Source organism: Sprattus sprattus (assembly GCF_963457725.1).
Source record: "Sprattus sprattus genome assembly, chromosome: 19".
Classification (NCBI taxonomy): Eukaryota; Metazoa; Chordata; class Actinopteri; order Clupeiformes; family Clupeidae; genus Sprattus; species Sprattus sprattus.
Window position 1 is genome coordinate 16,581,321 of NC_137917.1, and position 27,720 is coordinate 16,609,040.

General features: G+C 43.2%; 1 protein-coding gene across 1 annotated transcript in view; it reads right to left on the reverse strand.

The window, feature by feature from the left end:
- Nucleotides 1–9,058: 9,058 nt before the first annotated feature.
- LOC308381065 (mannosyl-oligosaccharide 1,2-alpha-mannosidase IA) overlaps nucleotides 9,059–27,720 on the reverse strand; it is a 190,966-nt gene continuing 172,304 nt past the window's right edge. Inside the window, exons 5-12 of the mRNA XM_080858571.1 lie at nucleotides 27,601–27,695; nucleotides 21,456–21,570; nucleotides 20,918–21,011; nucleotides 19,177–19,292; nucleotides 17,224–17,443; nucleotides 15,539–15,711; nucleotides 11,231–11,346; nucleotides 9,059–10,958 (exon numbers count right to left, since the gene is read on the reverse strand). Coding sequence (XP_080714697.1) covers nucleotides 10,808–10,958; nucleotides 11,231–11,346; nucleotides 15,539–15,711; nucleotides 17,224–17,443; nucleotides 19,177–19,292; nucleotides 20,918–21,011; nucleotides 21,456–21,570; nucleotides 27,601–27,695 — 1,080 coding nt within the window. The 3' untranslated portion in view covers nucleotides 9,059–10,807. The remainder of the gene's footprint in view (nucleotides 10,959–11,230; nucleotides 11,347–15,538; nucleotides 15,712–17,223; nucleotides 17,444–19,176; nucleotides 19,293–20,917; nucleotides 21,012–21,455; nucleotides 21,571–27,600; nucleotides 27,696–27,720) is intronic.

The following is a 27,720-nucleotide window of genomic DNA, read 5'->3' on the forward strand; positions in this document are numbered from 1 at the left end:
GTTTGCTTTGAGTTTCTCTGGTCTGTTGACTGCACCTCTCCCCACCCTGTGTGACCCCAGTATGAGTGCTTCAGCTAGTAAACACAGAAATGTAAGGACACACAACTCCATGCCTTGGCGCCGTATCATCTCAATCCCTCTCACTGTAGGGAGAGGTGCTGATTATAGTAATGGAAGACAGCGCACACTTGGTCAGCCGATAGGATCACAACACTGCTGGATTGTCTTCCCTCACACAAACTGTGTGCGCCGGATGCAGAAATATTGTTTTCCTGTCAGATCAACACTAGTGCTTACAAAGGCACTAGAGAAGAGTCCGGCAGTAAAACGTATGTTGAAGTGTGTAAGTAGAGGTTGGTGTGCAGAGCATAAACGCGTCACAGAAAAATACATTAAAGTCTTCTGAAAAACTGTTGTAAGGCTTTGTGTAGCTCTTCTAGACACATGCTAACCATCTGGAATGGTACAATAGGAGCACTTTGAAGCACTGAGAAACACTTCAGTTGATCCCTGCTGTTGAGACCAATGACTAACTCACAGTTTGCTTTAAGTTTGCAACACACACGCTAGATCAAGCATGATTTTTATGCATTGTGTTGGCTTTTCCTGTGTGACTTTGAAAACACTGGGTTTACAAGCGGGCTTAACAGCAACACAACAGCAGTGGGGAAACATTTGTTTTACGCAATCTCACACACAATGAGCGAGGGAAAGAGCCCAGAGAAAATACACTGTGTCCTCAGTTCCAGCTGAGCTCATATTTGCTTAATTGTGTCAGCCTAATGCCTTCTCTAATTGCCAAAGCAAGTTAAAACAGCACTGGACGTGCCGTGGATGTGATGAGGGGGATACTTCTTCTCAAGGTGGTCTCGCTCCAGCTCAGATGATGAATAACGTTGTGATGATTTCTTTTTTTTTTGGAAGGGGGGGGGGGGGGGTATGATCAACCTTGTGAAATTAACCCAAAATGAAGCGCTGCAGCTGGGGGGGGGGGGGGGTCATAATTATACTCGCCCTCATCTCTGGCTGATTGTTTTGTTTTTTTAAGTCAAAGGACAAACTTCTGTTGGCTCATTCTGAAAAACAACATTTCATTAAGACCTAGCTAATCTCAGGAAGAGAAGTACTTATTTCAACCTGGTGGAATACACCACTATCTGGTGGTGGATTACAGAAATATCCCAAATCTGACAGGTTGATGAGTGTTATTTGTATTAACAACACCGATATACAAACTCAGAACATACAAGACCTGTGTGTGTGTGTGTGTGTGTGTGCGTGAGAGAGAGAGAGTGTGAGTGTGAGTATACCATTTAATTATTCTGTCACCTTGACATAATAGCATAACGCACGTTCCTCCCCTATACTGCATTCTCTACGCCACGCTGAGGCAGCGAACACTGCAAGTCGTCTGACAACGGGCAATCATGCTGTTACACTCTGCACCATGCTGCTGCTCCTGCAGCCGGGGTGGATATTTGCATGCAAATGAGAAATATACATTTGTTATTAGCATTATTATCGGCTGGCCTATGTCATTACGGCCAACACGCAAGGGAACGCAAATTGAATTTGTACTCTGAGATGTGCTATTGCTGTTCCAAAGCGCACCCCCCCCCCCCTCCCCCATCCCCCCCTTACTGTGCTCCAGGGTGCCATAGAGACCCAAAGTAGCAATTATTAAATGTTTAATATGATAAGAGTATGAATTACAATCGGCAAACGCAACATTTTTGCAACCTTTATTCGTAACCTCGTAGCTTGACATTTCAATGATGATGCAACCTTTAATTCACTCTCCCTTCCTCTCTCCCTCTCTCTCTCTCTCACTCTTGCTACCTCTCTCTCCCTCTCTTTCTCCCTCACTTTCTCTCTCTTGCTCTCTCTCTCTCTCTCTCTCTCTTTTGCTCTTTCTCGTTCTTTCTTTTTTCTTTTCCTTGTGTTCTGTGGAACTGTTTACTCGAGAAACGGAGACAAGTGGCCAGTGATATGCAGCTGGCTCATCACACAAACATGCCCTATTGCAGCGTCTGGGCTCCGCATTTGGTTCCGCTCTTCTCCTCTCCCAGTTGTGTGCGCTAATGGTCAGAATAAGCATTAGAGAATCTACAAAGCAAGAGTAGGTCTGGTCACAATATAACGCTTGTTTCTAATTAGAAGCTGGCTTTCATGTGATGAGTTAGCCTAATTAAAATGATTATGAGGAAAAAATTAGGCTTTCAATCAGCATGAGAAGTTCCAGTGTGCTAGTCCGTGATGAAGTCACTGAGCATTCTGGACATTAAAATTGTAGTATTGTATTTTCAGGCGTTTTTATTTTTTAACAAACGACTGGATCTGTACCCTTTTTTTTCTTGATCGCACACACAAGCACATATATGCAAAAAAAAAAAAAACATATCTGTGTTAGTAATATAACTATGGCATTTCATTTTCAATTATATAATTACGGCAAAACAACACATGGAGAGTTGATGGAATGGTATGCAGATGATTAACACTGGAAGGCAATACAGAGAGTGAAAGCAACAAGAGACACATGACAGTTTCGAACCCCCTCAGAAGCCTTGAAACCCTGGCTGATGCATCCATCCTGACAACTCCACAGTTACAGCCTAAAGCAAACTCTAATGCAAACGATGGAAAAAAACACAAGAAACAGAAAATCCACCGCTGTGATTTGACTTAAAAATCAAGCCGACGAGTGGCTCTTTTGTCACTTCATAGCAATTAAGTAAAGAAAAAAACTACACATGACATTGAAAAAAGCAGCAACTGCTTTTTGTTATAATGTGCATAACGTATCAATCACGGCTCTTATAAAAATGAAGTTCCCCATGGGAGTGCTGGGCTCTGGGCTCTGTGGAGCCCCTCCAAGCATGTCCAAGTTGTTATGATGTTGTAATTAATCACACACGTCCATTACAAATTAACAAAGCACAACTGTCATTAATCTGCGAGAGATAATGAGATGTCAGGCATAGGAAAAGATACAGCATGGAGGAGAACAGAAAATGTGGAAATAAATTGGGTCTGATTTATATAGACATGAGCAATACCAACTACTGCTGAAGCCACCACCACCACTGCTTCTCCTGGTGCCAATGCTATTAGTCAAATGAGCAAAATCTCTGTCAAGTATTCAACTGTAAATGAATGGATCCATTACTTACACAGTTAATACTGTTTGTACCAGGACATACATTACAATTAATTACTATGAAGTTGAATAGTATTATAATTTAATAGTAGTGTGAATATATTACTATCCTACAGGGACATAAGAAAGGCTGGATCATTTTCACATTCTCTCTCCATATCAATGGGCAGTCCATCACTCATAGGGCTTTTGTTGTTGTGACTGCTTACAATAGCTGCCTGGGAAAAGACACGACATTCATGTTATTCTTTGGCTGATCGAAACAAACTGCCCTGACAAAACCGCCCACTGACAAACTGCCCTGACAAAACGGCCCACTGACAAGCAGCCCAGTAGAGCATGGCAGCCCAGTAGAGCATGGGAGAAATACCCCAGAGATTTGGACACCAGGGACAGCAGGAAGCCCCGGGAGCGAAGGCCAAGTGTTCATAATGGGTAAATCCAGTTAATGAACCCGCCGTGGCGTGGCGTCAGGGGTGAGAGAGGCAGATTGGGGGCTCAGAGTCTGGCACTGGGCCTGGGGATGAGCACAAGACCACCGCCGGACGCCTCACCTCACCCACACCGTGGGCAGAGGACCGGGAAGGGCTCTTCAGATTCTGGCCTGCAGACAGGTTGTTATGAGCTCAGGAAGCAGTTTAATTGGGATTCAGACAAAAAGCCCCAGTGTAGCTCTGCCCAAGCCAAAGAGCAGTGGGCGGAGCCTCCGAAGATGCCTGCATAACATGAGCCCGTCTCAGGGCACCATACAAACAAGCAGACGTGCCTTCCTCAGCTCAGACATTTGGATGAGTGCTGCTTTAGAACCTGTGCGAGACTCACGGAAGCAGAGACTCCACAGACAGAGATACATGTCATTTCATTCAGTGGTCAGGGGCAGGTGGTAGTGGTGGTGGGGGGGGGGGGGGGGGTGCTCAGAGGGAATACTCTGGATGACCAGTGTACACTCTCTCAGTGACAGGCTGCCCAGTGGGTTGTGCCGGTCACTAGCTGGTCACACAGAGTTGTCTGCAGTCATGTAGAAATGAGAGGCGGTTGTCAAGCTGTGGAGCCTGCTGGAAATGCACTGATGACAATGACTGGGTTAATATAAACTGTGTCAAAGCCTGACACGTAAGCGCACACACACACACACACACACACACACACACACACACACACACACGCACACACACACACACACACACACACACACACGCGCACACACACATGCATTTTGAAAATTCTGAGCCTAAGCCTTGTGAACAAGGCTGCTTCATACCTCCTTTTTTTGGTTCCGCTCCACAACCTTCTTTAACCCTCCAGGATTGCGGCAATTCGGTTGAAGTGCATTAGACCTTCAGATGAAGGCACTTTAAATAGTACTGCCTTTTCACACCTCAGTTAACACATCATAAAGACGTTTTACTCAGAGTGACCCAATGCCAATCCTCCTGGGATTTTCTGTTATGTTGGTAGCCAGGACCAGTGATTTTGAAAGATTTTGATCCAAAGTTAAAATATATCTTAATGTATAATATAATATATAAAAACAAAACAAAACAGAACCCTAGAATTTAAAATCACTCTGTACATAAGTATGACAGTCCATGCTTATGTAAGCGTGACAGCTGTGAGACTGTGTGTGTGTGTGTGTATGTGAGTGTGTGTGTGTGTGAGTGTGTGTGTGTGTGTGTGTGTGTGTGTGTGTGTGTGTGTGTGTGTGTGTGTGTGTGTGTGTTACTTGTGTTTGTGTACATGGGAGGGAGAACAATCAAGAGATTGAGAGGGAGGGAGAGAGACAGAAAGAGAGTAAGAAGTAAATATAACGAGGAAAAGAATCCTCGCCCACGGAGACAAAGGTGAAACATCCTCCAATGATAGGCAGCCCCAAAGCCTTCAGCCTCAACCAACTGTCATTAGAGCCGCAGTTAGCAGACAGCTTCCGTCAGCACACAAGCAGCCATGACAGCCACCCCTTCCCCATAACCCTCCCTGTGATTACTCTTCAAATAAGTGATTAAGATACTCCGAAATGGGCTAATTTTTACATCTTAATCTTTGAAAAAAAAAAAAACTGTCATCATTTTTATGGACTGTTCTCTTTGAGTGTCTCGTGTGTGCCTATTAGAGGCCTGGTAAGGCTGCAGCCTGATTAGCCACTCTAAAGAGGCATGCTGGCCGTGCCCTGAGGCAGGTGAGCCTGGAGAACTGACGTCTGTGCTGACAAGTCCAGCCGCTCAGCAGCAGATGGGGTGTCTAGTTAATCATCACAGGCATATCTTTCTCTCTGCTTTTATCATCATCATCATCATCATCATCATCATCATCGTTAATCAAAGGTTATTGAAAATCACCTCTGACGTAATCGCTGCATTAGATGTGCTCTATACACTGACATTCTTCTTTTTGATCAGAGAGGTGCGTGTGAAATATCACCTTCCCTCTTGCATATCCTGTTCTTTCTCGCCTCCCTGAGACCTCTGTTCAGCTTAGTCTCATGAGAAGAGGTTCAAGTCTCATGAGAAATCTCGGCTGCGACATGGCATCTTGCCAGGCTTGTATGTGTAAAAATAGGAGCATGTTTCAGTCTGTCCTTGCATGTCTTTCACATCTCGTTCTTAGTCTGTCAAAAAGATATCTTATGAAACGGATGTGAATCTGCGTGTGTGCGTGCGTGTGTGTGTGGGTACAGTATGTGTGTGTGTGTGTGTGCATCTGTGTGTGTGTGTGTGTGTACAGTGTGTGTGTGTGTGTACAGTATGTGTGTGTGTATGTTTGTGTGTGTGTGTGTGTGTGTGTGTGTGTAGGTTGGAGAGCAAGAGTGAAGACATTTGTGGGAGGTTCTTCAGTATTCCTGATGCATGTACCCTTGCTGTGGGGTCAACCTCAATGGCTGACGTCATCACAGACTTTCTGAACACAGAGTTAGTCTATCTGGTTGCTGTCAGACATCTCAGACATCTCGGGACACAGATGAAACAGATCTACACAGACGCTTGCTGGGATTCAGCACTAAAGAAGAAGCGCTCTTTTTGAGAAAGAATGGGACAAGGCTATAACACACACAAAAGACCACACAAGCGCCTGGTTGTTCAAAGATCTGGATTTCGAATGGGATTAGACACAGACAGCCTTTTGGTCTGAGAGGAAATGGTAACACATAATAAAGGTGGATGCTATTCTCAGGATCTTTCTTTGTTCTTCCACCTTCTTCTTCTTCTTCTTCTTCTTCTTCTTTTTTTTCTGCCAGTAACCCAGGGAGAAAATAACCACGCTCAACAAACCCTGAAAGCAATGAGAGGACGCTGAGAGGAAGTCTGGAATGAAAGCTGTCGAGCATGAAGTCAAATCTTACTTTCATCCTGGGGACAGAGAAAGGAGAAACAGAGGGAACGAAAGGAGGAGAGGAAAGAAAGGAGGAGAGCTCTCAAAACTATTCATCCTTCCTCTGTCTGCTTGCCTGACTGCGGTGTTAACAGATGTGGGTTGAGTGTTAAATATGTGTGGTTTGAACCACGTAAAAAATCAAAGAAAAACATCCATGTAGACAGAATAAAATACCCACTGTAAAAGATACACACATACACCCACACTCATACTCACACAAACACACAATACCTATACAAATACAGGCTCACATGCACCTCACTCTTCTCAAACAAGTTTGTGTCTGTGTATAAGTGTGTGTGGGCGTGCCCTTGGACAGCCACGCTTCCCTCGACGCACCACTCACAGGGAGGGCAGCCAGCGCGGCTGAGATCACAATGGCCGCCCACTGGGGCGTCGCCCCCTTCCACACAGGCCTCTGCCTCCACCGCTCGCATTCACCAGCATCACTCCCGCCAACATAAACAAAAAAGAACAGCCGTTTGGATGAAGGAGAAGGGAGATTAACAGGCCTGTTTGCACTCTGTTATCTCTCCCACAGGCACTCATACAGCCCATAATACCCCCTACCACCCCTCCCTCTCCACCCTATCCTCCTCTGCCCGAACAAGTGTTCACAAACACTACGGCTGTCCACTGGCAAGCCTTGCACACTGGCCTGATAAGTGTAAACATTTAGGGCCTGTTTATCTGTGTGTGTTTCAGGGCAACCACAGAACCACTGGGGATGTTCATGAGTAACCCCAATCTCTGAACACACCCAAGGCTTGCATAGTGTGCTTAGACACTTTACTGTACCTCTGTGTGCATGGTATGTGTGGGCGGGTTTGATTTTAGGCACTCTCTCCTAAGTTTCCCTCCTAATTTGTCATATTTGCAGCGAAGGAAAGCTTGGATACCCTCGGTGCTAATTACAGCTGCTACTTTCCCTACCCCTGGAGGTGCCTCATCAATTAAATCTATAATTAACTTCATTTGACCAAACAATGGAACAAAGTTCATTTCTCACTGTCACTGGGCAACATTTCTTTTCTTTGAGCTTTACATAATTTAACTAACTCAAGTGATCATTTCTGAGGATGAAAGATTGATAACCCAGAATTTTCCCTTTTGATGAAAGTCATAGCAACCTGATTTTTATAGCAAACTCCTATCAAGGTTTTAACAGTGAACATATTTTAATTCAATGATTTATACTCAGATTTACATTCAATGCTTTGCTCATATTTTCCGTGGATCTGTATTGTATATTTTACAATGTTAATGGGAACTTATCTCGTTAATGTTGTCCTACAAATGTTACAGCTACACCAATACACTATTTTACTTGACTGTAAACTGTTATTTCAAAGTTTGACTATAAACCCCATTTTGCTCAAACACACAGCAGTAGGTACTTTTTATGGTACCTTGCTTAAAGCTACAAACATATGGAAGCCTATAAGGGCCAATTCTGTTATTCCAGCAAAACAATTATAATTTTCCTGAAATGCAATGCAAAAGAAACTGTCCGTCTGTCCATTGATTAGGTAGATCAGTTTGGTTATTGCTCCATATCTGGGTCATGTGACAAGAAAGGAAAAAGAGTCTATTCTCAGTGTACAATCTCAGGAGTCTAAAGAACATCCTACTGGAAGAACATTGCAAGAACACCCTACTGAATATCTGTTTAATAGTCAGACCAATGAAAGGTCTGTTTAATAGTTGGATCAATCTAAGGTCTGTTTAATGGTCAGACCAGTTATGGTCTGTTTAATAGTTGGATCAATCTAAGGTCTGTTAAATTGTCAGACCAGCGAAAGGTCTGTCTAATAGTTTAATAGTTAGATTAATCTAAGGTCTGTTTAATAGTCAGCTGCTACCTAGGAGTACTCAAACATTCCTTGTGAGAGGCTCCCCAGAAAATGCTGAATCATCTGAGATGCTAACAGCTAACCTGCTGCCAGCAACAAATGTCCTTCATCAGCACAAGCCTCCCCATTTTCAGTTCCTCTCGCCCTACTGTGAGCTCACGTCACTCTTAACCTTCCTCTGAACTTGTGACAATGCTTTCTGCGCACACTTAGGAGGGAGACATGGGTAAGAGTCCCCGGTGATCACTTCACTCTCCGACTCATTAAACTTTTATGTTCCATCAGTCCTTTCTGGTTGGCTGGCTGGACCCAACCGTGGAGGCCTTTTAATGGTAGACACTTTGTGCTGAAGGGGGGACATCACTGGGGGAACACGGGAGCATCAACAACTTTGGTGCTGATGCACTGGAGTAGTGTGGTGAGAGTGTGGGGGTACTTCTCAAGGAACCACCGGTCACGCTGCTTTTAAACGAAGCCAACAAACCAACAAACCAACAAACCAACGGCAAGGCAGGTGAAAGGCAAGCAAAATAAAGAACCACACATAATACGTTTGCAATTGTTTTAAATGTACAAAGTTGCACAGGTCTTTTACCAGTATTTGAAAATACTCAACAACGAAAGACAGGTAAAATCAACAATAAGAATTAATTCATTAATAGTAGGAATAATTATAATAAAATGTTTGTTTCTCCTCTTTTTTTAACGGAAACACCTGAGGGAATCAAATGAAAAAAATAATGTATATATTAAAAGAATAAGAATGACATCATTATGCAAAAAAAGAGAAAATTCTTCCTCCCCCAAAAAAGATGGAAAAAAAGCAAAACACATTGAATACCAGGAATCACTCACATTCATCCGCTTTCTGTACAACACATTCTCTCACATCTTTGTGTGTTCAACGGTGACGGACAAAGACAGATACTGTGGTCTTCATGTCCAATCAGGATTCACTCTTTGACCAGACGATGATTTCTTTCGCCTTGGAGACGGAATGATGAAAGGTAATTTCTAAAGATTTTTTTGTAAAGGTGTGTGTATATACTGTACTTTATGTATTCGTGCATGTGTGTAAAGAGCATGTGTGTGTGTGTGTGTGTGTGTGTGTGTGTGTGTGTGTGTGTGTGTGTGCATGTACAGAGGCATATACATGTGTGTGTGAGTGTGTGGCAGAGTAAATGTTCATACGATTGTTGCTGACAGTGGCACACACAATCTGACAATGTGACACTCCTGAGACTCGGTGCAGAGAGTGTGACACAGATATGAGCTCTTCCTAACACAACACCATAAGAAGAAACAAACAAACACAAAACAAACTTTGCACATGAAGGAAATGGCCAACCATCTCCTGAACTCTCCCTTGTCCTCACATCTTTCTTTTCATCTTAAAGGCCAGCATAAACAACATCCCAAAAACTCATTTTACACATTTCATTACTGTGAATCTATACATTTCGGAGGGAAAGATAAAATCAATTCTACATCTTTTAAAAAAATTGGTCCACGTATTTTCAAAAACTGACAAAAAGAAGTAATTTTTTTCATAGCAGATTTGAGGTTAGATTCACACAGACCAATTGGATTCATGAGCAGCATAGCAAAGCTGATACTAGTCTAGGAAATGTTCTTCAGACACAAAGCCAGTCAGAGTGTTGACTGTCTGTACATGGTTGACAGAGGAACTGGGTTCTACAGTCGGCTGTAATCTGTGTGAATCGTTCTTCGTGACAAAAACAATAGAACTTTTCCACGCGATGAAGAACAAATAATACTTTGGTCAGAGAGTAAGCATGGCATGAAGGTCAGAAAAGTTTGCGCAATGAGAAGAACAACAACAAGTAAAAAAAATCATGAAATGTGGAAATGGAACGGAAATGTGAAGAATGGAAAATCAAATGAAAAGCGCAGAGGTTCTCTTTCTCTCTTTTTCTCTCTCTCTCTCTCTTTTTATCACTGTATCTCACTAAAACCCAATGGCACAGCAATCCTCCTACAAATCCATGGATTGTTCTGTGTTTCTTTTGTTTTTTGATTTTTTCCTCACAGAGGAAAGAAGGAAAGAAAAAAAGGTGCTCTTCTCAAGAAAGTCCTGTCTGTCTGATTGTCCGCAGAAAAAAGAAAATTTGCACCGGTGCCCCGTGTCGGCCTTTACAGAGACGCTCGGGCCCGAGGTTCTACAATCACGGCGTGTACGACCAGTTTCTTCACGAGGAAGAACCTGAGGGTCCGTTCAAAGGCCCCTAAAGCCTCAGCCCTGGGTGTTGGTATGCTTGTGTGTGAATCAGTGGACGTTTTCTTGACATGTCCTTTCTGGACGTTTGTTTTGGTGTGTCTCGTGTGTGTGTGTGTGTGTGTGTGTGTGTGGCGTTGTCAGGTATATAATGTCTGTATCCAGGTGTTGGAGGCAGGAGACGGGCGGTTACTCGGTTGTGGATTTGTTTGCGTCTTGTGTCCCCGTCTCTGGCTGAAGACAGCTCTTGCGTATGACAGGCAGGGCATGAGCCTCGGTGTTGAAAACCCAGTCCTCCATCGACAGCAGGTCGTCATCCGAGAACAACAGGTACAGATACCTGCCAGAGACAGGCAAAGACAGAAAGGTTACCCCACAAGATAGAACTGGCTTCCCCCTTCAAATCTCCTTATATTTTGCACCTTCATGAAGGGTAGCAATGTAGTAGAATATATTATATCTGTTCAGGAATAGACACGGGTCAAGAGCTGGTGGGAGTGAATGTATAGAGCCCTCTCTTCCTGTTCCCAGTGCTAAGCTCAGGTACTCGACCCCTCCCGCTGTGAGAGAGGTAACCTGTGGAGGAGGGGTTGCGGGGTTCGATCTACTCACTTGAGAGTCTCTGAGAGGAAGAAGCTCTGCTGCATGTCGTCGTGGCTGACCACGGAGGAATAGACATCTCTAATGCCAGAGAATCCTCCCTCGGTGCGGCAGTGCCTCTCCAGTGCCTGGGGACAGAGATCAGCTCCATAAGCTCAAACTCATTACTGTTAGCCTCTTAGGGCCTGATTTACTAACAGGATTGCGCCCATTTCTGGCGTAAAATAGCGGTCGTAAACATAAAACGGTATTTACTAAGGGGGCACAGCGCATATTAACGCCTGTGGGTGTGAACAGGGGAGGTTACGTGGACGTGGGTGGTAACCTGGGTGGAATGTGGGCATGGAGCGCAATTTAATGGGAGGAGAGAAGGTAAGTGCGCCTAATGATGTATTGCGTGGTATTTACTAAAACTGCCTGTCGAGCGCACGTCTCAATTTGCGGGATAATTCTCCGCCTCCTAAAAGCACGTCTTAACCAGGAAGCGCATTTTCCATTGAGTCTGAAAACGTTGATATTGCACCAGTTATAAGAGCAAGGCGAAGATATATACAGAGACAGCGCACAGAAATATTTTTTTCAACTCGTATAACACTTTTTCAGTTAAGCGATCAGCAAATCATTAGACGGTACAGGTTAACCAGCCACGCAATACTTCTGAACCAGATCAGAGACATCGAAGCCTCCAACCGGAGATCACATTCCATTCCATCAGTTGTTAAACTCAGGACAACATTACAAATTTTGGCATCGGATCATTTCAAACAGTTATAGCATCAGCAGTTGTCATATCTCAGCCTTCACTCAGCCAAATATTCACCCAGGTACTCGACGCATTGCTACGGTGCGCTGGTCAATACATTTCCCCACTGCCATAGCTGAAATTAGAGACATCAAACAGGACTTTTTTTGAAATCGCAAACTTTCCGAACGTAATTGGAACCATTGCTTGCACCCACATGCAAACAGTCCCACCTTCAATCCACGAACACGTTAACCGAAACAGAAAGCACACATATTCAATGAATGTCCAGGTCATATGTGATGCCAACATGACCATTACTTACGTGGTAGTGGTCTGTCCATGACTGACAGTTTTATCTTCCGGAATAGTGCCATCTATTCATGATTGAGAAACGGTGATTTTGGAGAGGCCTGACTACTTGGTAAATGTATTTGTTTCAGTGGGGATATATTGTAGTGAACCCATGTCCCAGAACGTATTAATCTTGCCATGTACACACCTATATTGTTATTATAGACAGTTTATGCATTAATGCCACCAATAGCATATTATTTATAATCGTGTTCTTTTAAACATCTCGCTGTAGGTGATGGCGGGCAAAACAACAATATAACCCATTGAATCAGGTTCAATGATTGAGCAAACTTGAACCAATATATCTATCTCCTCTCCGCTGAACCTTAGTTTTTTCTTCCTCGAATCTCCATGGTGGGCAGTAACTTGCAGGCAATTTCTCCCGTCTTTTAACGGTGCGCTAAATAATGATTGCCCAGCGCAGATCTGGCTTGATAAATATCACAGAAAATGCGGGGAAACACTGTGCGTTAATTTGCGAACGCAGATTAAGCAGCGCCCGCATATTAGTAAATCAGGCCCTTAGTACTTAGCAGAGATCTAACAACACCAAACTAAAGTAAACCAAAAACCGAAACACAAAGAAAAATCTAAATCAAACGAAACTGTCAGCACATTACAATACAATCGACCTATCAGATCTTTATGGCAAATGAGGAAAGGGAACATTTGAAATGGTACTGGATGGCAGTTACGTCTGTAGGGCACATATGGAAATGGAACTTGGCTAAAAAAAACAGGTTAGGGAGAGATGGTTGGAATACCGGCCAGTGGTGTTGGGTGTTGGACATTCACTCACTAGTGGCGTGACAGAAAGACTGTTGGTGTATCTGTTTCTATTTGGGTTTAAGGTGTGACAGAAAGACTGAATAAATAATGTATCTATTTCTACTTGTGCTTCTGTAGTTGTATGTGTTTATGTATTCTGTTGTTGTTATTAATATTATTATTGTTATCATTTAGTTTCTTTACCTTCAGGTAATTTCTGTAATCTAGTAATAATGGTAATTTGGTTTGTTGTTCTTCTTCTTGAGCATTAATACAAATAAAATCATAAACCCAAGAAAGAGCTGAACTGTATTGAAGGCTACTTTAAAGGCATCTGAACTTGAGAAGTTTAGTCAGATTACTGCAAACACAAGACGGAATTTGATCATGTATGCATCATTTCTTACTCTCACCCTCACATGCGATACTTCTTACAGTCACTACAAATGTAACAGCAAAATCGTTTATTTATGAAAATCCCATTGAAATTTCATCCTTTTAGATTTTTTCCCTTGGCATTTCAAGAACAGCTATTAGTGCTACATTCATCATATGCTTATACATACTGTAGTTCCATTAATCTCTAAGGTTTGATTAGTATCTGATGATGCAAAGTCATTTTCTAAAAGGACAGCAGCCAGCCTATTGCCCCAGAAAAATGACACACATCCCCACTTCCATTAGGAGCAGTCTTGGTATTTGCCTAAAAAAAATCCAAATATGGGATGAGATCATCTTGTTTATTTTTATTTCATACCCGAAACTCGGTAATTATGTAACACAAAATAGCCCACCAGAGCAAACTGCAACCCAGAAAGCTAATTAAATACGAGTCCACAGCATCCATCTCATTTCGAAAAAGGTAATATCCTTTGAAAGCACGAGAGAACCTCTGGTTGGGAATATCGTCAGCCAACCCCGTCCCTGGATAGGTTGAATCAAAATTAATTTGAATCAATTCAGCACCTATCTAATGTGATTCCCTAATAAGCTGGAGGTTTTTCATGCAAAAAATGTAACTCCCTCCATTTTATCACACCATGGGTGCTATTTGATGGCTGCTTCTGCTTCTACTGACATAGCTATATTGTCAGGGGCTGTTACAATGGCTGCTTACTGCTTCTACTAACATGGCTAGACTCTTGCCATCTGTGTTAGTGTGCACAAGTGTAAGTATGTGATCTATGAATGTAATGTACAGTGTTTCATATAGTGGATAGTTCACAGTTTCACTTGTACTTTTATCTCTTGAAACAAAGAAACAAAGTGTTTTCCCCCTGTATGTAAGACACATGCACAAAATATATCCGCTATGTTGCCCATTGCACAATAGCATGCCTGTGTTGTATCAGAGAGGAATGAAAGATAAGGAATGTAAAAATTATCTATTCAGTTCACTCTCTCTCTTTCTTTTCTCCGCACTCTTCCTTGACTGCAAAATGCAAGAAACAATCAGTTTTTTGTAAATTATTAATATAGCCTACTTATTTCATCCAGATAATGGAATTACACAAATATAATCAGTTAGATACATTTTATTTTCTCATTGGAAGTGATCTGACTACTTATTTAGATCTCGGCTCAAAACCCGGAACCAAAACGGGATTAATGCTAGACCACAGAGTTGCAAAAAAGGAATATCACCCATGTCAAAATCCAAATGAATGCAAGGAATTAGGCTGTAATAACCATGGGCTTCTCTAACATCAAAAAATATAGCTGGGTGAAACATTTGTGGGCGTGTTGCATTAACATGTTTCCTATAAAAACAGTTTATAGTCCAACAGTAGTACAGTATGACCAATTATGCAGAATTACAGCCATATCGAGTGGAAGCAGCCACCATAATTGAGAACTGCACCATACACGGCTTCCAAGCATACATTAAAGCCGTCATCGTTAATTACATGCTGATTTGATCAGTTATGTGACGATTACGGAGAACTCAACAAACTGAAAGGCAATTTGATCTTTTTGTTGACTACTGCATCTGATTTTAGCTGAATTGAATTGATTCCATACTTGGCACCACCGCAGACTAAAAATGTGAACAAAACCCCTTTTCTTCCTCTAGTGCCTGCATGGCTGTTTCCAGGTAGGCTAAAATCCCATACCAGCGCCAGCACATTTAGTCTATCACCTCCCAGCTGGCGGGCGAATGTCAGTTCTGCAATCACACAGCATGGGCAATTAGTAGTCTAACCGGGACCGAACCTGGCACAGAACCAGGCTGGGTTCATTCCAGGGGCAGCTCACATTTAGTCATTAAGCAGATTCTTTCATTCTTACAGTACAGCTCCATAATATGATATGATCTTTCGCATTTAGTCATTAAGCAGATACTTTCATTCTTACAGTACAGCTCCATAACATGATCTCGCTGGGGATTGAACACCACCAGGTCGCGGTGATGCCATGGGACGCTCGCTTGCTTTGCTTTGCTCTCCACTCACCTCCACAGCTTCCCAGCCCCACTCCCGGTACTTGGGGTCGTGGGTCAGACGCCACAGGTACAAGTAGCTCTCGATGACCTCTGGCCGCAGGATGTAGTATCTCTCGTTCAGTCGCGTTGCCGTGGCTTCTGCCCCCGCATCGAAACGGAATGCCTCGGGGCCCAGCTTGGTGGCTGGTGTTGGAAGCAAACAACGACAACAAGGGTATTGCCTTAGATGAGATATAAACATCAACCTCTAACTATGATTCATGTTTTCAAGGCATTTCCATTGAAGACAGTGTGGCAAACATCATGATCTAATATGAATTCTACTACGTATTTTATCTACAATATGAATTCTTCTAGACGATTCTGGTCATTTCACTCATTACTCATTGGTCATACCCTGGACAATCACAGGGCCTAATGGAGCCTTTGCATGTTCTTCTGAGCATTAGTTGTACATTCAATTAATTAACAAAAACAAGTTCCTGTCAGAAGCAAATTCTGAACTGTGATAGTCCAACAGATAACATTCAGGAATGTGGCCACTGTGGAACTAACAGCAAAGAGAAGGGGCTTAATGTTTGCAGTTTGACTCCACAGTAAAAAGAATTCAAAAAGCATTTCAATGTGGGAAATAGAATGGATGCTGGTGCCGTTTTGATTGGATACTAGGTCTCTATCAAGGACATCAGAAACAAAAGAAGCTAAACTCATGCACACACACGCACACACACACGCACACAGACACACACACACACACACACACACACACACACACACACACACACACACACACACATACACACACACACACACACACACACACACACACACACACACACACACACTGGTAAAACTCTTTCCTGAGTCTTATCAAAAGAAGACTAGGGAGATTGGGGACTGATTTTCACAAAATTTAGCTGCAACTGAAGTGGTGCTAGGATAGACACAAGGACGATAAAGAATACTTGAGCAGAACCTGAATTCTCTACAGAGAGACACAAGAAGTGTCTGTTGCTCCGTATTAAGCTTTACACCCGCTCCCCGCTAACGCTTCAGTGCGGCCGACAGAACACATTAAAGAGCTTGCGCCGTGGCTGGTGTTAAAAAGAAAAGAAACGAAAAGAAATGAAGAAACTAGCGGCAGAATAATATGACATTGCCTTCAATCCATCTGAAGCCATGAGCAGGACTCAGACCAGCTCAACATTGACAGCCTGATGGCTTCATGACTGTCAGCTAAGGCTTTGTCATTTAGATCCCAAATCCCACGCAAAAATTTGAACCCCCGTGATGGAAAACCCCCTTCAAACAGCTCTGCTCCGGTCCACATGACTTTCAGAATGCTTCAAAAAGATTTATTGAAAGTTATGTCTCGGCAGTTCATTCTGTCACCACAGATTAGGTTGGCAAGCAGAAAGGCTAAGCCCGAGGAGGAACTGTCCTTCAAGTGGCTTCAAGTGGTTTCCCAGTGGACTTTCGAGAATAAGAACTAGTCTTTTGTCATGGTACACTGCATTTATTGATTGGTTCACTGGAAAACACAAGGTTTATGGAACCCTACTCAGCTTCCGCTCTGCAGATTTTCCCGATTGATCTTGAACAAACAAGATCTTATAAACAAACCATAGAATCACCAGCGACCGGGAACAGTGACCTCCAACAGATACCGTTCCCCCTCCAGCCTCCCCCCCATACCTGAGCGGGTGTAGGACTCATGGCAGGTGTGAGTGATCTCGGCTGCCAGGTCCAGATAATGCTGCCTCTTCTCCTGGGGCCCATCATCCGCGCCGATGCCCACCATGCCCCCAGAGAAGCAGGCCAGGTGGCCCATCTTGTGGTCCAGGATCCCCCCTCTCCACTCGGCCAGGTAGGTCAGACCTCCAGGGGATTTCTGCACCAGGTTGGTCTCTATAGCCTGCAAAAGGGAGAAGCAAAGAGAGGACAGCGAGTTTCAATGCTGTTCGGCTTGCTCTGCACCCCAGGGGCTAGACTGAGAATCACGTTGACACGGTTATGTAAACGTCACAAAGCGGGGAGAAGTGCTGCCATGTTGTGGTGGATGTGAATGTCACATTACTTATTCCGCACGTGATGTTTAAACCAGATAGAAACTGAGCTCTTGCCCCGGTTGAGAGAGATGCGGTGATGAGAAGAGCGATCTTACCAGATTTGGCAAAGCACACGCACAAACAAAACTCTTGAACAAAACTCTGTTAACAGCGGTGCACATGCTCAGATTTGCTCTCTGAGTCACTCACACTTGCTCATTCTCTCTCTCTCTCTTCTCTGTCTCTGTGTGTGCGCATTAATATTTCAAATGATTTATGCACTGTAAAACACATGGTCTGCACTTTCTAGGGAGTTGAGGTCAAGGCTCATTGCAATTCCATTCGAATTTCAGGGTGTGAGAGTTATAAATCTGTACAAAACAATGGGCAGGGAGAGAGAGAGAGAGAGAGACGTGGAACCAAATCTATATGTCTGGCTTTGTCTCCTCATTCTCTCCTGGGTCCTGTGTCTCCTACCAGGGGTTCTTCTCTGCACGTCACATGTTCCTTTGAGAGCAGAAAATGAACTAGGCCATCTCACCAGATCAATCGCCTATGACTCATTGTTTTCACTCATTCTTTTTCCTCCTCTCATTTTCACTTTCTATGTCCCCCCCCCCCCCCTTTACTCCCTCTTTGTATCACATATCTACATCAGTGAAGAAATATCTCTCACATATTAGCTCACATCTGTTTTTCATCTCACACATACAAAACACAAATATCTCATTTTGTGGCACTGAATCCATTTTTCAAACGGTTCCGTGTGAGGCTCCTTCATTAGGAGCTATCAGTCATCTACAGCAGCACTCATTTGTGGCTAACAATGCTTCAGTCCAGCTATGGTGTGCCGATAACTCAGCTATGCAACTCTCTTCAAGTTTTTCCTTACCCCAAATTAGTGCCGTTGATTCAACTATTCAGCCCTCTACACCTCTACGGCACTAATTTCCTTATTTCCTTGCCGTAAAAGGTTATCCTACAGTAGACGTCCGATGCAAAAACATCTGTTAAATTATTTTTGGATTGATCCACTTGTAGGACGCTGAGCTTCTTGGAACAACAGATGTCTATTTCTGGCTGCTGAATAAATATCATGGCTGTATTTTCTGCGCAGACAAAGCAACGTTACGGAGGCTGTTTTTTATCCGTAGGGGACGCTTTCAGCGGCCTAAATGATTTCCCCACCCACACACCAAACAGAGGCTACTGTTGCAAATGAACAAAGGCAACATTAATCTGTTGGGGTGGCGTGGCATGACGACAGATGATTGTCAAGAACTGCCACGCGCCCTCCATTTATGCACCGCCATGGATGGCTAGCATGGGTGTGTTTGTGTGTGTGTGTGTGTGTGTGTGTCTGTGTGTGTGTGTGTGTGTGTGTGTGTGTGTGTGTGTGTGTGTGTGTGTGTGTGTGTGTGTGTGCGTGTGCGTGTGCGTGTGCATGTGCGTGTGCGTGTGTGTGTGTGCGTGCGCGTGTGTGTGTGCGTGTGCGTGTGCGTGTGTGTGTGTGTGTGTTGGCTAGCATGGGGCGCTGCAGAAGCCTGTGGAGAGGATGCAGAGGGAGCAGGACGGAGGCCCTGAGCATGACGGCCCCTACCTCCAGAGCGCTGTAGTACATTCTCTTAGCCTCCTCATCCGTCTTGTCTGACATGAGATATGATTTGATCAGATACTCGTAGAAGCTGTCCCCCAAGCCCCCGATGGAAACGTGATCTAGGAGAATAGGGAAGAGAGAGAGAGAGAGAGAGAAATATTTCACATTGTGTTGCAAACTTTGACACATCCCATGTTTCCAAAAACATCCAATAATTCAGAGCAGCATATATATATATATATATACTTGGCCCTGCTTTGATTTATTGGATGTATATACAGTATATCCTACACAAGCACACACACAAAAACTCTCAAAGACACACAAACTCACACACACATTCTCACATTAACTCTATGTAGTTAAGGACAGCCAAGCACATTCAGATGGGTTTATTAAAAAACACATGCATATGAACGTAATACACAAACACAAACATACTGCAAAACAGACTTCAAACACACAAATACATGTACACCAAAACAGAGACATATTTTCACAAGCACACACACAAACTGACACTCACACATACATGCACACAAACACACATAAACACTCACACACGCACACACTCACTCATACACGCACACACACACACACACACTAAAATTCACTCTGGGCTGTAAGCCACGGACCAAGCAAGTCAGCAAGAAGAAAACAGTAAAAATGCTGTTCCCATGTTATGCGTGTGTGAGATTGAACACCTCCACTAGAATTATGAAGCCTGGTTTGTCCTCCCTTTCCCTTCTCCTTTCTTTCTCTCTCTCTATCCCACCCCCTCTCTTTCTCTCTTCTCCGTCCCTCTCTCCCTATTTCTCTCTCTCTCTTTATCTCTTCCCTCCCTCTCTCTTTTTATAGCTGCCTTCATTACCTATTCACCTACAATAACAATTAACATGGCAAGCACTCGGATTACACTTCCAAGCTTCACACAGCCACCTCCTTCTGTGTTTCAGGTGAATCAGAGAGATTTAATTTCCCCGGGTAATGGGATTTATTATCGTTTTAATGGCCCGCATGCCCCTGTCTGTGGCTGATAATGATACTGAGCTGAATGACTGGTACGGATGATGCAGACCCACAAACCCCTGTTCACGTGGAAACCAAGGGCATCACTCATCCTCTGATGCTCCTAAGCAAATCCTCCAGGTAACAACCAAAGGAATTGACATGAAAATCAATTACATGATACTGACCCAGCCGGATTTGAGAAAAAGCTAGGGATTTTCTTTGGATGGCAAAATGTCATATTTGCAATGATACTACTTTATAGCATGCAAATGACCAAACTCAGTGCAAATTAGCCATACTAACTGTGTATGAAGACATTAGGAAATAACTGTCCTGTGTGTGTGTGTGTGTGTGTGTGTGCGTGTGTGTGTGTGTGTGTGTTTGTGTGAGTGTGAGGGTGTGTGTGTGTGTGTAAACAGTGGGTCTGCATTTGCATTAATCAAGTGAAAAGGGCAATTTCGGTGTACTTCCTTGCTATTGTCTTTTACCTTCCTCTCACATCCTTCTTTAACCTGTATTTATCCTAAAGTGGTCCTTATTTTGTCTGTTCAACACAAACAACATTCCACCTGCCCCTAGCAAGTATTTAAACTCTTCAGCTGTGTTTAGAGCAATCAAGAAAGCAGAAACGAAACTTAATTAATTACAACAAATCTTTCTGTTGTTATTTGGTTTTTAAATCCCAGTGTTTTTCCTTGACTGTGGATGTCAATGTGTCAGTGTGTGTACTCACGTTGGACCCAGTTTCCACTGACGGGACTGAGGAAGTTAGGATAGAGGCCGTGCGGCTTCTCAATTTTGTTCAGAACCTTCCGGATATTCATCACCTGTGGCAACCATGGAGGCAAAATCCCATCAGCACAAAGTCCTAAATTCCCTATGGCAACTCCTAGCCGAGGGTGCACTAACACAGGCACTCTAAAAATGTCCACTTATCTTATTATAGCAAACAAATATCTTCCGGCCTATACCAAGCATTATGAAAATACACACATAGAAAACTGAAACAAGGGATTATTAAAATTATTATTATTAAATGGCAGAATGTCAAAATGTCAAGGTAACACGCAGTGCATCATACACACATAATGCATAAACCAGGGCTTTCCTATACACTACAGAGTTGCATGCCTGTATCAATGTAAAATACTGAGAATTAACATTAAACATTTAAAAAAATATATATATATATTCAGAGTGACTTTAATGAACACACAGCAGAATATAATGATATTGAAGATCAAACAATCATTTCTATAAGAGGTTCAGACCTTCTCGGTGTAGATGGGGTTGTTGGAGAGCTCGGAGAGGTGCACAAACTCCAGGTGGAGGGTCCCAAACTCGGCCAGGATGCTGCTGCCAGCCGAGGCCCAGCCCCAGCTCCAACTGGTGCCACTGCAACAGGAACCACACCATACAGCGTGAACACCTTCTTTTATGTGTACAGCAGGAACAATACACAACAGGAACCACACCATACAGCGTGAACACCTTCTTTTATATGTACATGCATCAGCCTCACAAAAAGGTATGCACTTTTTTGATGACCAATTTCAATACCAAAATGAGATGCCACCTTGTGTAAATTAAAATAAGACACGCTAATTACCAACAGGTAGCAATTTGTTATTGCAGGTGTGGAACAGGGCATTTAAATACATGCATGAAGTCATACAAGAAGTTTCCACCACACTTATGACTTATGAATCATGTATGAAGCTCATCTGGCAGAGCTAGGTTGCGAACAGCACCAAGGTCGTCGAGGATCAGAGAGCACACATACGGAACTGAGAATGTAAGTAAGGGATAATGTATAATCCACTAGTCGGTATAGGAAAATCAATCCTGACAGGACGAACAGGTCTTGTTTCGTCCTAAAGGGATTTCTTTTCCGATACTGACCGAGGGATGTTATCCAGCTTATCATACGATCACATGCCAAAACGATAGAAGACATTCCTACAAACGATCTCTTTTTAAGTGATTTTGTATGTGTAACTGTACTACACTGTTAGAAGCTTTAGATAAAAGCCTCTGCTAAAGGAGGGGATGTAACGAAACACCACTGAAAAATTTGTCTCTTCTTCTCTACCAGATACACTCTCTGATAGGCTACATCCTATACAAAGGACCAGCTATAAGGAAAATGTGAGAAAAGCAGCAGTAGTGACAAGAATGCACCAATACTGATGGGGCAACCGCCTCGTCTCAGGGTGTTGGTTTACGCCTGGCTCTCCGTGGCCCTACCACGGCTGCTGTCTATAGGACTGTGGTTATTTGTTTCCTCTGAGCGCCAGAGCCGATGCGGGCGGCCCCGGCAACAACCACAACACTGCCTCCTGCCTCAGTGTAAACAATCAATAGTAATGAAATCCTAGAGGGGCCAGCGCAGATTTACCCAAGAACCTAGAAAATAACCTACCGATTCCTCAAATAAATATGGCTATGGCAGAGCACTTCCAGGAGCAGATCAAAGCATAGACGAAGCACTGGCAAACTCGCAAAACAGTCTTTAGACATGACAGTGCTTTAACTGTTTAAAGAAACTACATCAGGTCGTTACATGATAGACCGATGGAGTACTGATAAGGTCCAATCACTTCCTGTTTACATTTGGTTGTTTGATGATTAGATAGGCAACCAGAGTGAAATCTGACTGCTGAATGTGCTGATGTGCAAAATGCTAATCGACTCAGGTCACCTGGCAGCCAACAGCATGTCGATTCTACCGGTTAATATGGAGACATAATATATATCTTGGAGACAACCTATCTACAGTTAAATACAGTCTTGGATTAATCTCACACTGGCCCTATAAAGCTGCAGAGTGAACACTTCAATCTCCTTAATGTGAGGTGGATACATTTACAATCTCTATCCATTAGGACTGTTACAGTATGCATTTATACTAAACCATTTAGTACAGGCAGTTTGGTTTGGTGTGACCTCCTTGGTTTGGTATACTTATGTTACTACTCGCACACACAGAACAGAAGTACTAGAGCGCTTGTTTTACCTGGAAAGTTTTGGCAGTGCACCAGTTCTAGCATGCTAGTCAGTTTAGCCTGGTTATCTGGTCAAGCTCAATGTATAACAAATTGTGTTAAACTGTATGCTAACATTGTTCAGATATGCCTGTGGATACACAAGACAAAAACAGACTGTGAGGCAAAATGTTAAGGCAGCCTGACATTTCAGATTCAGACCGTGCCAAAGTAATAACTACTGCTATAGAGTATGTATTGCTGCGGCTATGCAACAATATTCAGTTGTAGAAGATACAGAATAAAGCAAATGGTCCAAGTGCTTGAGCCTCGCTACAAGGTGCCTCCACGAGTGTATTTCAGTCAGTTTGTTATGCCTGTCCTGTGGAAACAGTCTGAGTCAGAGTCAGAGTCTTGCAATGGAGTATAACTGACACACTGTAAACCCAGACAGTTCTACTAACTCATTAACATTATGTATTCAGTACTTAAAACCTGGTATTTAGTTGACCCAACTTAAAATGTATTAGTTTTCTGTGCAAGTGCAGACGTTTTAATTGTATTGGAATGTATTTGTTTGAGTTAACATTGCCTGATAACTCAAAAAATGTTAGTATCTGACGTCATCAACGTCGTTGAGAACACCATTGCAAAGCTCTTGTGATGAGAGACGGACACAGCAGACTTAAGGTAGAGGAGTCGTTTAGTAATCCAGAGGTTGGAAGGTTGCAAGTTCGATTCCCCACTCCTCCTTACCAAGTGTATAAGTGTGAACCCCTAAACCGCTCATGATCTATAAATGCAAAATTCCTTGTCAATCGCTTTGGATAAAAGCTAAATCACAGGTGTAAATGTAAATGCAGTAGCAACACTGGGAAGGCAGTCGACCAATGACAGTTCTCTCTACAGTAAGAGCTTGCGCAAGAAGTTGGAACGTAAGGAAGATACCCTTTCAAAAACTTGTAAGGGCGTAATAACTAGTTTGAGAAAGACCCAGAGAAACACAAATATCTGACAAGGCTAAATCCTTTACGATTTTGGAATAATATGAGTTCAGAGAACTCAAAAAATATGAAAATGATAACACAAAAAATCTGAATAGCCGATGTATAATTTTTTAGTTAAGTTTACTTAAAAAAATATATATATGTACTCAAATCTTCTTATGTAATCGGTTACATCAAAAGTTTTGAGTTCTCTGAACTTGTTCAGGTTTACAGTGCATTTGTACTATTTCTTTTTTTGTAATGGCCAATATGCCAGTATTTGAGTACCTTAACTCTTACAATAACAACTACGGTAAATGAGCCAATGTTGAAAGACTACATTTTTCAGAATGTCATCATCTTTACTTTTTTTTTAATGGTTTATTTTCCCTTCTGTTTTCCCTTCTGTACCAAAGACGTACCTAACCATGACCCCCAAAACCCAAAACCCTGATATCCATGTCAACAATAAAGCTTATAATGCAAACAAACATATACAAAATCAACTAAACTCAATATGAATAGACAGATGGAGAAGAACAGTATAAAATATCCAACCAAAGCCCATCCAGGGAAACCATACATAAATACTACATGCAAGAGAGGAAGTATACATAAAACACCAAGGCTAAGCAAAGGGAAGTAAGTGATACGTATGATACTAAATCCCAATGGTGGAATATATGACACATACTGTCTCTCAAAGAAGGGAAGTACACTTAAAATACTAAACGCCAGAGAAGAGAGGTATACCTAAAGCACACATTTCCAGACAATCCTCCAGAGGAGAGGGAAGAGAAACTATTGGCATTGGACACTGAGGAATGAGCTGATCAGGGATGAGGTTGGAGGACGGCCTGAGTCTGTGATGAAGCTAATGGAAATTGGGCTGGGATAATTAGCTTCAGCAAGTAATGCTGGGTTGGCGTCCAGACTACAGGGGAAATCAATCAGTGATGGAGGGAGTTCGGAGAGAGAGGGGGGAGACAGAGAGAGAGAGAGAGAGAGAGGGGAGAGAGAGAGGGAGAAGGAGAGAGAGGAGAAGAGGGAGCGAGAGGAGGCCCACGCCCAGGGGAAATAGTTCTGGCGCTCCATTCAATTCATCTTCCTATCAACTGATCTTTCTCGGCTCTCTCACACACACACACACACACACACACACACACACACACACACACACACACACACACACACACACACACACACAAAAACACACAAATAGCACTCTCTCTCTCTCTAACACAACAGACACAACCATACACACACACACATACACAAATACATGCTACTCTGACAGATACCATCAAATGAAAAGTAAAATGGAGATAGAAAAAACATGAGAGATGAAAAATGTATTTCCCATGCTCCCTCGTGCTAAGCTATGTTAGTTTTAAAGGGCGCCGTGATACTCCATCTCCATAATAAAACCCCTTGTGTTCTGTTTAGGCAAGAACATCGAATAGGATGAACACACACACACACACACACACACACACACACACACTCACAATCTTGGCAAACGAAAGCTGTAAATTCAACGTTGGGAATCATTACTATGCAGCATACTGTACATAAAATATTCAGGGTGTTGGTGGAGCTTTGGCTGTAAGTTAGTGTATTTATATCTTATATGGGGTTGTACTGAATGTTCTATACTGTATATATGAGTGTGTGTGTATGAGTGAGTCTCTCTCTCTCTATTTGTGTGTGTGTGTGTGTGTGTGTGTGTGTGTGTGTGTGTGTGTGTGTGTGTGTGTGTGTGTGTGTGTGTGTGTGTGTGTGTGGGTGTGTGTGTGTGTGGGTGTGTGTGTGTGTGTGTATGTGTGTGTGTATGTATATGCTTGTGTATGTGTTTTGTGTATATGTCTGGGATCTTGTGTGAGCTCATGCATGCAGTGTGCACCTGTGCTTGTATTTATCATGTCTCTGTGAAACTAAATTACTGTTTGCTTCAGGACAGATAAAGTGAGGGTTTCGCTGTGAGCAGTTTCTGTACTGGAGAACACAGAGACACCTTGTTCCAAAATGGTTGCATGTGTGAGTTGTGTGTGTGTGTGTGTGCGTATGTGCATGTGTATGCGTACGTACATCCGTGTATGAATGTGTGTATCTATGAGAACACTGTGGCCTATCTGGTTATAACAGTTTTATTGATACTGCCTGTATTAAGAGTATGGTAAGCGGGTCTGTTCAAACAGCCGCGGCGCACTAAAGCGCAGTGCTGTTCCCTACCCATCTGTACAGCGGGGCTCTGGTTACTGATCTAACCGGAATTAGCTGCAAAATCAGTTCATTAAATTTAGCAGCTGTCTTCCTGAGCCCACTGGATAATTGGAAGCAGGTGGGTGGCAGAGGTGCCAGAGATGTGTCCTCTCTCAAAAATAGATATGAGGGGGAGAGGAGAAGATAAGAGAAGAGAGAATGAAAGGAACGAGAGGAGAGTGGTGGGGGGGGGGAGAGAAAGAAGGGGGGTAGATGAGAAACCATAGAAGATAAAGAGACGGTCGCTGAGTGGTCTGAAAATCGGAGGTATTGCCATTTCAATCCCGGTGAGCCATGGCTTTGCGTCAAAGTGTCCTTGAGCGCAACACTGAACAGCATTCTTTCAATGGACACGGCTCCCTGCTATTGTGCAACTGCAATCACTGTAGGTAGGTGAGAGTGTGGAAGCACTTGTGTAGCGCTGTCAGTTCTGCAATGAAGAGAATGCTCTGCAGCCCATTTACCATACTGGAGGCAAGAGAGGGATGAGGAGAGGAGGAGATAAGAAGATAAGATAAGAAAAGAGAAGAGAGGAGAGGAAATTATAAAAGAAGAGAAGAGAGGAGTAGAAAAAGGGAAGAGAGGAGAAGGAAAGAGGAGAAACAGAAAGAGAGGGGCTAGGAATGACAGAGTGGAGAGACCGAACAAAAGAGTGGAGAAAAGGACTGAATAGAAAGGCGAGGTACAGTAGGTACAGAGCAAGAAACGAGGCATGGCCAAAACCTTCTTGCTAAGCTGACTGAGGCCGCATTGTCCGCCAAACCCCCGGTTATTGGAAGAATATATCAACACACACACTAACAAAATCACTATCAATCATAGGTGTTACAACTCACTGACTGCAATCTAAGGCTACATGTTGTGTTAGAGATCCATGTTTTACAGAGAGGTCAGGAGGCCCCCCTCCTAACAGAAGAGGTTTTTTGGTGACTACCATCTATCATGCTGGTGGACACACAGAGTGTTGGTGGAGAGTGTGTGTGAAACACTGTGTGTGTGAGACCCTGCGTGTGTGAGACACTGCGTGTGAGAGACACTGTGTGTGAGAGCCACTGTGTGTGTGAAACACTGTGTGTGTGAGACACTTGTGTGTGAGAAACGGTGCGTGATACACCGTATGTCAGTGTAACACAGGGGTTGTTGGGCCAGAACTGAGAGCCAGTGCCAGGGGGTTCGAGCCTCACCTCCCCAGATTGATCACTCCTCGGGGGATGCCTGTGGGAGTGTTGAAGGCGGGCAGCAGCTTCTCTCCCAGCTCCAGCACCTTCCTCTTAAAGACCTGCAGCAGAGGGACGAGAGACCAG